This window comes from Myotis myotis, unplaced genomic scaffold, assembly GCF_014108235.1.
Source record: "Myotis myotis isolate mMyoMyo1 unplaced genomic scaffold, mMyoMyo1.p scaffold_m19_p_3, whole genome shotgun sequence".
Lineage (NCBI taxonomy): Eukaryota > Metazoa > Chordata > Mammalia > Chiroptera > Vespertilionidae > Myotis > Myotis myotis.
The window spans coordinates 201188417-201201484 of NW_023416335.1; the positions used below are offsets into that span (position 1 = coordinate 201188417).

The following is a 13068-nucleotide window of genomic DNA, read 5'->3' on the forward strand; positions in this document are numbered from 1 at the left end:
CTTTCCTGCATCCGGGCGTAAGTGGGCTGGCTCCGACTCCTCGCGAGCGGCATGGAGGTCCAAGGCGAACCCCAGTGCAGCCCGAGCTCTTCCTCGTCCCCCCAGGACGGCTCCGGGGTTTCGGTGTCCCAGGAGCTGCTGACGGCGGGGAGCGGCGGCCGCGGAGGTGACGGGCGGGTGGCTGCGGCGTGGGGCGCGCACGTGCGGCGTGGGGCGCGCTGTTGAAGCGGCGGGGAGGACCGCAGGGCTGTGTCCAGGCCCGGCGTCCCGGAGGGGGGCCCCGGGGTGACAGCAGGGATAGCGGGCGGAGGGCGTGCGCCGGGCTCCGGGGCCGGGGGTGGGGGTGGGGTGGGAGGTGTGTGGCTTTCATTTCCCGCGTGGTATTGAGCGCCCGTTCTGTCGAGCGCCTGAGCACGCGCCTCCCTAAAGGGAGGACCTTGGGGTCGGCTCCCTGGGCCCCAGCAGTGGGCAGGTCGGGAGCAGATACTGGTTATGGATCACCCCACCATCCCACCCACACCCCTCCATCCTCCGAGAACCAGCCCTTCGTGCCGCTTCCCTGTAGAGGGAGGTGTATAGAGGGAAAGGCAGGTCCGGGGAATCCACACGGGACTTCAGACACCGTAGTAGAGAATTAAAAGTCACCAATCCGAATCCCAGCGCCACGAGTAATTAGCTGTGGGACTTTAGGGGTGTTTCTTATGTTTTCAACCCCCCATTTTGTAGCCTTACCTATAGAATTGTTGCGAGAGAATGTAATCCTCACAAGACCCTGTGCAGAAGGTTCTGTTATCTCCATTTATGGACGAGGAAACAGTCATGGTGTATCATACAGATGACTTGCCAGAGAGCCTGTGGCTGGAAAAGAACAAAACAGATTTGAAACCTGTCGGTCTGCCTCCAGAATCCAAGCTCTAGACCAGCGGTTCTCAACCTGTGGGTCGCGACCCCTTTGGGGGGGTCGAACGACCCTTTCACAGGGGCCGCTTAAGACCATCGGAAAGCACATACATATTGTTTTTGTGATTAATCACTATGCTTTAATTATGTTCAATTTGTAACAATGAAAATACATCCTGCATATCAGATATTTACATTACGATTCATAACAGTAGCAACATTACAGTTATGAAGTAGCAACGAAAATAATTTTATGGTTGGGGGTCACCACAACATGAGGAACTGTATTAAAGGGTCGCGGCATTAGGAAGGTTGAGAACCACTGCTCTAGACGCTAATCCAGCCGCTAGGCCTGAAGTAGGAAGCAGGGAATGACTGTGGGGCTCTGCTTGGTGGGCAGACAGGGTTTTGGTACCAGAGGGAGGAGATTTTGCAGGTATTGGAAATGGGGAACTCCAGGAGTAGTGAATAATGAGACGGAATAGGCGGAGTGGAGGCACAAACTTCTCCAGGGGGCAGTTTGGTTCAGGTTGGGCATCTTTAATGAACGGGAACTAACAAGGCCGGCGTTGCTCAAGGAGGTTAGGAATTTGCGGGGTATAATACAGCCAGTGGCCTCACTTCACCGTTATTGTACCTTCACCACTTCCTCCATTCTGTCATTGCAGAGCAGCTTTAGTCACGGGTGGGTTTCTGATCCAGAAAGGTGCAGTTTAGGGTGCACTTAGCACCGGTGACACAGAGATGTACAAGACAGGCTTACAAAAGGGAAGATAGATTGTACAGATTTGAATCCATGTAAAGAACTAACATGTTGTAAAGGAACTTGGGGTGCTTCTCTTTTTAAAAGCGTTTTTGGGAAATGTGGGATGGTCAAGACTTGAGAATGGTCACAGAAAGTTTGCTGATTGGCTCCTGTTTCTTAATGCCATTAATAAATTGTGCGTTTGTGTATGCTTTTAGGTATATGGGACAGATTGCTCATCAACCCCAAGCCTAATTCCAGAAAGAATTCCAGTCTTCAAACAGTTCGAATAGAGAGGAGTCCCTGTAAGTATCCTTTCCCCTTCCCCTCTTCCTCTCTCTCAAGAACCCTCTCTGATGTTAATTCTGCCTAATTAAGCAGTTATTTGGTGGGACATTCTTTGCCTTGTGGTCAGATATTCAACCAGAGTCCAGCGGAGAAAGTCTGACTTGGGGATTTACATTGTGAAGTCTGTGCACAAGGATAGAATTCCTTACATATTCTCCTGCTCTAAGGCAGTAATAACTTTTCCCAGAAAAACTTTGTGGGATGAATTTTTGGAAATCAAAATTAATGTGTGGTGATTGCAGGGGGGAGGGGTGTGGGTGAGGTGGAGGAGGTATAGTGGGATGGAAAATTTTTTTAGAGGTTACTGAGCCCAAATTTAATACACATGTATAAGAAAACACCACCACGTTCTGTTAAATTGAGCACAATTATTTAAATGGTAAATGTTACTCGTAACATGACATAACAGCCAATTCTGGTCATTAATTGCTCCATAGTATTGCTGTACCGCACACTCATAAGTATATATCACACTCAGACTTTATTCATATAACATTGGTGATTCATTTAAAAAAGTTTTTTTTTATTGATTGCAGAGAGGCAGGGAGAGGGAGAGAGATGAAACATTAGTGATGAGAGAGAGTCATTGATCGGCTGCCTAATGTACACCCTCCCCTGGGGATGGAGCCCGCAGCCCGGGGTATGTGCCCTGACCAGAAATTGAACTGTGACCTCCTGAGCCACATCAGTGGGCTTGCCCTTTCTTGACCTTAACCACCATTTTCTTTTCTCCTGCACTCTGGACATGTATCACCTGTTGTGTAGCTGTGTCAGTGACTATGTTTTGAGAGCTAGTGATGTGCTGGGCCTCACAAGAGTAAGAAACTATTATCCCGTTTGTTGACTCCCCTGTTCGCAGCACAATGTCTGGCTGTTATCACCCCTGTTTTACAGATGAGTAAACTGAGGTTTCCAGTGATTAAATTAAATGTATTAGTTAGGACCCCTGTTACTGTAAATGACTAAAATCCAACTCAGATTTCCTTAAGTAGGAAAGAAAGAAACAGAAACAAAAAAGAAAAAGAAAGAAAGAAGAGGGAGGGAGATAGAAATAGAGAGCGAGGGAGGGAAGGAGGCAAAGGAAAAGAAAAGAGAGGGAGGAAAGGGGAGGGGAAGGGATGAGGGAGTAAGGGAAGGAAAATAGAGAGGAAGGAAGGAAATTTTGTTGGCTCGTTTTATTGGGTAAAACCCAGTGATTTCAGATACATCTGCTTCCAGGTGCCTGGTATCATCAGGGGTCCTCTGCTCTGCATCTCAGCTCTTCTCTCCTAGGTGTTGGCTTAATCCAGAACAGGCTCTTCTCCCACCTCTAGCAAGCTGGCCAGTTTATCAGCAGCCCTGGGCTTAAGTTCAGCAGCTCGCTCGCTCACTCACTCACTCACTCACTCACTCAGAAGGAGGATTCCCCCCCCCCCCCCCAACAGTTCAAACCATGTTTCAGGGTGACCTCTTATTGGTCTGACCAATTCATGGTGTCACTGTGAATGCCACTGAACCAACTCATGGTGGCCAAGGTTGCAGAGCATGTAGGCACATCCAGGGTGAGGGGCAGGAGTGACAGATGAAATCAGGGTTATGCTATTAGAAAGGGGAATAGGTGTTGGACAGGTAAAAACAAACACATCATTAACATGCCCAAGGCAATTCAGATGGTCGGGGTGGAACTGGGATTCTATTAATAACCTTGTTGGTCTGCCACCACACCTGGTGCACTTAACTATTAAGTCATAGGGCCTCCTTATTTACTTATTATTTGTTGAATGCCAGCCTTCTAGGATAGCGGTCGCCAACTGGTGGTCCGCAGACCACTGGCGGTCCATGAGGTCCTAAAGGTTGGCGACCGCTGTTCTAGGAGGTTACAGCACTGGGGATATATAAAAACCCAAATTATTGGTAAATAATTGCTGAATTGTGTTCATCACAGGACCGGCCGGTATGGCTCAGTAATTGAGTGTTGACCTATGAACCAGGAGGTCACAGTTCAATTTCGGTCAGGGCATATGCCCTTATTGTGGGCTAGATCCCCAGTAGGGGGTGTGCAGGAGGCAGCTGATCAATGATTCTCCCTCATCATTGATGTTTCTACCTCTCTCTCTCTCTCTCCCTTTCCTCTCTAAAATCAGTAAAAATATATTTTTTAAAAAAGGAATTCAGAAGAGGATGGAGATTTTTTAAATGAAAGGAATATGAAAATTTTTAAAGTATAATTATTTTTATTATTACTATTAAATTCACAAATGTTTTAGAGAAAATTCTGGATTTTACAATTTGAACTTCGGACAAATACTAATATAAGTATAGATAAACTGTATTTTTTCTCTTTAGTATTGGACCAGGTACAGACCTTTCTCCCACAGATGGCTCAGGCGAATGAAAAGCTAAGAAAAGAAATGGCAGCTGCACCACCTGGTCATTTCAATATTGAAAATATTGATGAGACTCTTGGAAACATTATACAAATGGTAACTATACATAGTTTTCATTTCATATAGTAAAATTACCAGTGTGCCTCATCGCCTAAAAAGAGCGAGAACTTTTCCATTTTCATTTCACAGTTACTTTTCTTCCTGGTAAGTCAGCTCATGTTTCTAGTACTGCATAGGTACTTGGTCATTTAACGATTAAGGATCATATATATAGGTTAGTAAGCTTCCCTGGGTGAAGTTGAGGGATTAAATAATACAGAGTCATAGGAGGGCTTTTCCAAGTCAAATATTATATTTGTTATCTTGAAGCATTCATTCAGTAAATGTCCTAACTGGGTGTTTCTTCTTCTTCTTTTTTTTTTTATCCCAGACCCAAAGAGGTAATCATAGTCTGATCCATTGAAAATGTAAAAGTTAATGATACGTTTAACAGAATACATTATCTCACAGAACACATTACATAAGCCACGTGTGGAAAGCGTCTCAGTTTAGACTCAGGTCTTACTTCTGCACTGGAATTCTGTTATGACAGTTGTGTCTGGACAGAGCTGACACCATTGTGGGTAATACCTAATTCGTCAGCAAATCTGGTCAGCTCTACCTCCAGAATATATCCCAAATCCAACCGCATTGCATGAGCTCCACTCCTGCCGGCCCTGGTCTAATAATCGTGGTCTCCCCTTGGGACTCTGGGAATAATTTCCCAACAGGTCTCCTTGCTCTCACCCTTTCTTCTCTAGAGTCAGTTCTTCACAGTGTGTGTGGCCCACCGTTTGGGAAGCGAGGGCCTTCCCGTCTCATTTCTAATCAATTCCAAGTCCTTCCAGGCCTGTGTGATCCTGCCTCCCGCTGCTCGCTGACCTTGCCTCCTGCCCAGTCCCCTCATTGTCTGCGCTTGCATTTATTCCCCTGACTGCAGGCCTTTTCCCTCTTTGTAGAATGCTCTTCCCTGGATTTCTGCATCTTGACTCCCTCTGTCTCCTATTGTCACCTCTTCCAGTGATCCTGTTGTTACCTTATTCTGGTTTATTTTTCTTTCTTTTCTCTATACTGCACCATGCTGATTATGTAAGTGTTGCTTGGCTGTCTTTCCCTACTTGAACAGAGGTCAGCAAACATTTTCTGTAAGGGGCCAGATAGTGAATCCTCTAGGCTTTGTGGGCCACGCTGTCTCTGTCCTGACCCCGCATCTCTGCCGTTGTAGCCTGGAAGCAGCTGTAGGTGAGATTTAATGAATAGGCAAGTTCTACTAACTTTACTTATGGACACTGAAATTTGAATTTCATATAATTTTAATGTTTCATGAAATATTGTTCTTTTGATTTTTTTTTTCTCTACCACTTAAAAATATAAAAACCATTCTTAGCTCATGAGTTAAACCAAGACAGGTAGCAGGCTGGGTTTGGCCTGTAGGCCGCCAATCCCTGCTTAAAAACAGAAGCTCCACAAAGGCAAGGATTTTATTGTTATTGTTGAGTCTCCAGTACCTGGTGTGGTGCCTGGCCCACGTTAATAGTTGTTCAGTGACATAGAGAATTGGGTTATGGGGTTTTTTTCAGACTTAGAGTAAATGTAGATCATTATGGTGGACTCTGGCAATTAAAAGAATAAAAGCGCCATCTTGTATTAAAAACATGTCCTTTATGCCTTGGTCAATGTGCCTCAGTTGGTTGGAGCATCAGCCCATGCACTGAACAATCGAGGGTTCGATTCCGGTCAGGGCACATACCCAGGTTGCAGGTTTGATCCCCAGTCAGGGTGCTTAGAGGAGGCCACCGACGGATGTTTCTTTCTCACATTAATGTTTCTCTCTCTCTCTTTTTCTCTCCCTCTCTCTTCCCTCCCTCCCTCCCTCCCTCCCCCTCTCTCTCCCCCTACCCCTTCCCCCCCTCTCTCCCTGCCCCCTCTCCCTCTTTCTCCCTGCCCCTTCCTATTTCTCTAAAAAATAAATAAGAACGTATCCTCAGATGAGAATTGAAAAAAACAACAACATGTCCATTGTGTTTCAATATTGTGCTAAATTTTGGTTGTTCCCAATGTTTTTATTGTAACGTTTTAGGGAAATAAATTTCTCATGTGGTGTTTTTTGCAGGACGTGGCCTTGTTTGAGATGAATCAGTCTGATTCAAAAGACGAGGACAGTTCAGAAGAGAATTCACAGGACAGTTCCGAATCCGAGGACGAAGATGACAGCAGCTCTTCTGAAGTCACCGTAGATAACATCAAGCTTCCTCATTCAGAAGACGGAAAAGGCAAGATAGAAGTCTTGGACAGTCCTGCCAGTAAAAAAAAGAAACAGTGAAATAAATGATCCAAGAAGCAGGTGATCTACGCCTGCTAATTCTGTGGAAAAGAATGTGGCTTGCTGGTGATTTTGCATTTCAGGTCGATGGTGCTTTTATGTCACATTGGATGTGTTTTGTTTCTTGGAGAAACAGAAGCTGACTTTTAAGTAGTTGGAATAGGTAGCATTTGGGGATCTTCTAAGAGAAGTCTGCCTTTGACCTCATGCTGAAGAGATTCAGTTTAGAAAGCTTAACTATTTTGGGTGATGAGTGAATTTTTTGGCATCTTTTTTCTTCAGCATAGACTTCAGACTTACCAAGTTGTATTTTATTTTTATTTTCTTATTGATTTTTTTTTTAGAGAGAGGAAGGGAGAGAGAAACATTAATTCGTTGTTCCACTTATTTACACACTCACTGGTTGATTCTTATGTGTGCCCTGACCCGGGATTGAGCTGGCAACCTTGATGTATCAGGACGATGCTCTAACCAACTGAGCTACCTGCCTAGGGCTTCAGACTTATTTGAAATTAAAAATGTGAGTCACCTGTTCATTTTAAACTATCTCAGATAAAACAACCTAGGTCAGTGGTCGGCAAACTGCTGCTCGCTAGCCACATGCGGCTCTTTGGCCCCTTGAGTGTGGCCACGAAGTTTTAATCGCGCTGTACGTGCGCACCCGCATGTGGTATTTTGTGGAAGAGCCACACTCAAGGGGCCGCAGTTTGCCAACCACTGACCTAGGTGGATTTTTTTATTATAACATCAAATTTATTTCTTAGCATCAAAGTGGGGGAGACATTTTTAAGAGAAATCCCTTTATAATAAAAAGGATTACCTAGATTTAGCTGCCCTAAGGCATATCTCCTCTTATTTAAAAATATATTTGTTTCCAGTTTGAGCTGGGAAGCTGGTTCTCTGTGGGTTTAATCACTGTCGGTACCTCTGCAGCCACTCAATGGCTATAAAGTGTACTGGTTGGAAAAATTCATGTTTTGTTGTTTTTTTCTTTTTTTCATAAAGCAAATTTTTTTCTCAGCTACACAGTTGCTCACGGTTTGAAACCTACCAAATGTAGAAACTAGGGACACTGCAGGAAAAAAATGGCACAGAATAAAAACAGGTAACAGCTGTTTTCTCATTCAAAGGCAAAAACGGCCCACTGAAGTGGACTTTCTGCTTCATTCTTGACCTTGTTAAACTGTTTCAGAGCTCATCAGCCATGGGGCTGGCTTTGCTGAGATATGGGTATTTTGTCCTCTAATGTTCTAGAGCTCTCTTTTAAATATTTTTCTCTTATTCCTCACACTAGCCTTGTAAATACTCTAAAGATAATCCCCAAGGTTCTTTCTGGTATTTCCCATTGGAAACTGGAACCACATCTCCCAGACTGTGCCTCGTGGATGCAGGAAGAGGCTAACAGATCTGGAAATAAAACTTCTAAGCTGGAAAGGTTATTGTGCTAAACATAGCGCCAAACACACTGTGATGAATTATTAGTGTAAATATTTAAAGATTGTCTTCTACCAGATAATTTATTATGCTACATTGTGGGAAGAGTTGCATTTGCCTGGTTCACTACTTAGCATGGTGCGAGGTACACAGTAGGCACTGAATAAATCAATTAACAGGTGTATGAGGACATTTTAAGCCATGGTAGGCTGCTCCAGGCAGGGGCATATGAAGGTGTAACTTTACAGGAAATACATATCCAAGTAGAAGTAGACTGAATGATCAATAAAAGACTGGTCAGTCTAGAAATACATACTAGTATGTATAATTTAGATATTTTTCTCCTGCCATGGCTATCGCATATAATAGAACTAGGCTTCCTATACAGTTGGGGAACTTAACTAAATTCAGGTCCTCTGGACATTTTTGTGACAGAAGAAAAAGAAAAAAATTAACATTTACTATATGATACGGATGTCATTTTAAGCAAGTGTAAAATGTAATAGTTATTTAATGTACAATGTCAGGACTGGCTAATTTTAAACAAGGTTAGATTCTAGCCTCATACAATGTGCTAAGATAAAATTCTGTATGGATTAAAGATTTAAATATAAAGAAAGAAAGTTATAGGGGTTCCATACTAAAATGGAGAATATTTAATAATGTAATTGGGCAAAAGCTTTTTTAAAAAGCAGAACATTAAAGCCCAAAGTTAACAAAAGAAATAGAAAGTTCATCCACATAAATATAAAAACCTAGTTGGCAAATCTAAAGGGCAAGGGACCAATTGGGAAAAATATTTGCAACATAAGACAGAGTGCCATTAGTATAATCAAGGCTCTTACAAATTAGTAAAAAAAATCAATTTAATATCTCAATAGTGAGACCACCATAGGACTTAAACAAGTAACAAAAGTGTTCAACCACATTTATCAAAGAAATGCCAATGAAACCAAGATTGTATTTCTTACCTATCAGCAGATGAAACAATAATACTTACTAAGCCCTTTCTGTGTGTCAACAACTATTTTTTTTTTTTTTTTACTTTTAAGAGTTACCGTCATTCATATGTATGTAAGGATTTATTGAGTTGTACATTTAACATTCATGCACTTTATGTATGTTATACCTTAATTAAAAGGCTGTTTTGTTTGTAAACAGTTTGCCTTACAGTCTATTGGAAAGTAAACCACTGTTGTGCTTTGGTTGGTCTGACCCTGTGCTCTCTGCCAGATGCTGAGGTGAGAGATGATGGCAGCCACGGGGAGAACAGCTCTGTTGATGAAACGTTCTCTTCAAACTTGTGGGGTAGTGTATCGTCTATGGCTCTGTGACAGTTAGAAATCGCAAAATTCGGTGTAATGGTCTCTGACACAAAAATTTCATTCTGAATGAATCTGCCATCTGTTCTCATAACACTTTAATCATGCATCAAATATTATTAAAAAATGCCTTGCAAAGTAGTTTGTGGTTTGTATTCTTGTGCTTGTACCCACTACTATGGTAGGAAAGACAAGGACAAATGTTGAGTCTTACTTTCATCTGTATTTCCCTCAGTGCCTAGTATATATAGTGCCTTTCATTCGGTTGGAACGTACAATAAATGCTCATTGAACTATTTTTTCTCTCTTTATGTTAATAAAGTAATTCATCTTAAATATCAGTGGTTCACACGCTTGGGGGGGGGGGGAGGATAAATATGATTGCTAGACTTTTCCCAAAAGTTTAATGTTGGAATCTTTGTGGTTGACTCCTCACCACCCATTCATGGAAAAATCTTGGTAGTGATTGGTTTGGGTATGGGTGTGGGTCGTACCCAATAAGGCATGAGCCAAGTCCTGTTAGTAGATTTTGGGAAGGGCAAGTATTTCTCATTCCTAACAAGGAGGCACATGAGGAGCTGGGTCCTTTCTGGAAAAAGGACTCAATCCTTATAACTGCATATGATTCCTGGGATTCCCATCTAGTGGCCATAAATGGAGTCAACTCTTGAGGTACAGTCAGCACACCAAGAAGAGCAGAGAAGAAGCAAGGACATCGAGTCACTGCATCGCATAACTCTAGATTGAACTATTGCTGAATTTCTTGTTTTGAGACAAATTTTCTTATTGTTAAAAAGAAAAAAGGCCACCACCTTATGAGATACTCTGCTAACACCCATTCCACAGATGGGAAAACTGGCATGGAGATGCTAAGCAGATTTCCTACGGCTTCACAATAGGCACATTAGAGTTCAGTCACACACCTCGCCATCACCGGCCTGCGAGTCACTGCGCAGTGAGCACAGGCTCTGAAGCCGCCTGGGTCAGAGCCCAGCCCAGCCACACCTCAGTTTCTCCACCTGTCAATGGAAATAACAGTCTCTCTCGAGGGGTCTTAATAAAATGAATTAATAGATAGCATATGCTGAGAACAGTAAATGTGTGCTATAGGAATAATACATAATGGGAGCAAAAACTTTGGGGAAACTTGGTAAAATTAAAGATTCCTACATCCTTTGACTCAGGAATTCCACTCCTAGGAATGTATCCAATTAAATAAGTATGGTTTTGTTCACAAATTTCTACATAAGAGTTATTGTGATGTTTAAAATAGCAAAAAGCAAACCTAAATATTCCACAATAGAGAGCATTAGTATAAACAAGGCTCTTACAAATTAGTAAGATAAAAGCCACTAAACATGCAGAGGAACATTTATTGGCATAGAACAGTGATGGCGAACCTTTTGAGCTCGGCGTGCCAGCATTTTGAAAAACCCTAACTTAACTCTGGTGCCGTGTCACATATAGAAATTTTTTTTATATTTGCAACCATAGTAAAACAAAGACTTATATTTTTGATATTTATTTTGTATATTTAAATGCCATTTAACAAAGAAAAATCAACCAAAAAAATGAGTTCGCGTGTCACCTCTGACACGCGTGTCATACGTTCGCCATCACTGACATAGAAAGATGCTTACAGATGGTTAATTGAAAAAGCAGGCAACAAAGTCATGTGCACTTATTATATTGATTCTGTAAAACAGTATATGCCTAGAAAAAGTCTGGAAAATCTCAAGTGATACCTGGTTATTTCTGTGTGGAGAGTTTATGGTGAGTCTTGCCTTCCTGTTTTACATATTTTTACATAATTCAGTATTACTTATTTAAAAATCCACTTGGGTATTATTTGCAAAGTAGTAATAATAGTCCGCCCTATCCAGAATGTCTCATGGCTGATGATATTCTGGTCCCGGTTTCCCTCAATAGCTATTATTTTCTTGGAGGGGTAGTATGGGGGAACCAAATTTGGTTCCTCACCCTGTCTCTACCTATTTCCACAAAGGCTCTTGCAGATAATGTCCATTCTGCTTAGTTTTTTAGTTTAGTTTTTTATTTTAAATATATTTTTATTGATTTCAGAGAGGAAGGGAGAGGGAGAGAGAGATAGAAACATCAATGATGAGAGAGAATCATTGATAGGCTGCTTTTTGCATGTCCCTACTGGAGATCGAGCACACAATTCAGGCATATGCCCTTGACCAGAATCGAACTCAGGACCATTCAGTCCATAGGCCGATGCTCTATCCACTGAGCCAAACCAACTAGGGCTAGTTTATTTTCTTAAATATATTTTTATTGATTTCAGCGAGAAAGGGGGAGGAAGAGAGAGATAGAAACATCAATGATGAGAGAGAATCATTGATCGGCTGTCTCCTACTGGGGAATGAGCCGGCAACCTGGGCACATGCCCTAACCAGGAATCGAATTGTGACCTTCTGGTTCATTGGTTGATTGATGCTCAACCACTGAGCCACGCCAGCTGGGTTAGTTTTTTAGTTGGACATTGAATGGGCCTACCGTTCACTACCCAGGCCCTGATTTAGGCATTGGCAATAAAAGCTACATCAGCTTGGTTAAGACCACCAGCTTCATTGCGTAAGTGCCTGCTCTGCCACCTAATAGCTGTGTGATTTTGGCAAGTTACTTAACCTCTTTCATTTGAAAGCAAATATTTATTGAGCTTCTACATAGTAGTCACTAGAGATGCAGCATTGAACAAAAGAAGCACCTGTTCATGAAGCTTACATTCTAATCGGGGGAGATTGGTGGTAAATAAATCAGGTTATGATAAATGTTATGAAAATAACACAGGATGAGGAGAAGAAAGAATGACAGGGCTGATGAGGTATGACTGTAGGTACATAGGTGCTAGAAAGAGTAGTCAGGGAATGTATCTCTACTGACATGATATTTCAGGAGAGACCTAAAGAAAGTAAGGCAGCCAGCCAGGAGGTGGTGTGTGGGGGGAGAGTTTCAGGAAGAGGCAGTGGCCTGCTGGCGCTGGCTTGCATTTGATCTGATTACATGCACCTCTTCCCAAACTTGTGTTCAGTGAAGTCGAATTGGTGGCTTGAAATCAGCCTTGATGAGAGCATTTACACACAGAAATCAGCAAATACTATGAATTCTCCCCCCTAGAGAGCCATTTGTTAAATATTTACCAGCACACAACTGGGGAGAGGGAGCAGTTATACGCGCAAAGGCCCTGAGGCAGGATTATTCCTGGTGTGTTTGAGGAACATCAAGGCAACCAGGGTGGCTAGGCAGAATGAGAGGGAAGTGGCTAGGAGATGAGGTCAGAGGTGGCCAGGACGTCATAAGCCATGAAAGTACACAGGGCTTCATTCTAAGCAAAATGGAGGCCATTGGAAGTTTTAAACAAAGGTGTGACACCATCTGACTTATGCTCTGAACAAAACCATATGGGGAGGAATCAGGAAGACTAATTTTATCTAACTCAGCAATAAGTTAGATAAAAGAAGATGATGGCTTGGTAGTGGTAGAGGTAGTAAGTGGCTTGGTAGTGGTAGAGGTAGTAAGAAGAGCACCTCAATTTATTCACTTTTTCACATATTTTGAAGATTAAGT

At 42.5% G+C, this 13068-nt stretch overlaps 1 protein-coding gene across 1 annotated transcript; it reads left to right on the plus strand.

The window, feature by feature from the left end:
* CUNH12orf45 (chromosome unknown C12orf45 homolog) lies at positions 1-9775 on the plus strand. The gene is made up of 4 exons (XM_036299729.1): positions 1-166; positions 1864-1950; positions 4319-4455; positions 6512-9775. Exons 1-4 carry the CDS (start codon positions 52-54, stop codon positions 6719-6721), a joined length of 549 nt encoding a protein of 182 aa, XP_036155622.1. The 5' UTR covers positions 1-51; the 3' UTR covers positions 6722-9775.
* Positions 9776-13068: the final 3293 nt, after the last annotated feature.

What these genes read in the sequence shown, in the direction of transcription:
- CUNH12orf45 (XM_036299729.1), top strand. Translation starts at nt 52, where the DNA reads ATGGAGGTCCAAGGCGAACCCCAGTGCAGCCCGAGCTCTTCCTCGTCC. An exon ending in GGGGAGCGGCGGCCGCGGAG is followed by an intron (nt 167 to 1,863) that starts GTGACGGGCGGG and finishes GTATGCTTTTAG; the next exon opens with GTATATGGGACAGATTGCTC. An exon ending in TTGGAAACATTATACAAATG is followed by an intron (nt 4,456 to 6,511) that starts GTAACTATACAT and finishes TGTTTTTTGCAG; the next exon opens with GACGTGGCCTTGTTTGAGAT.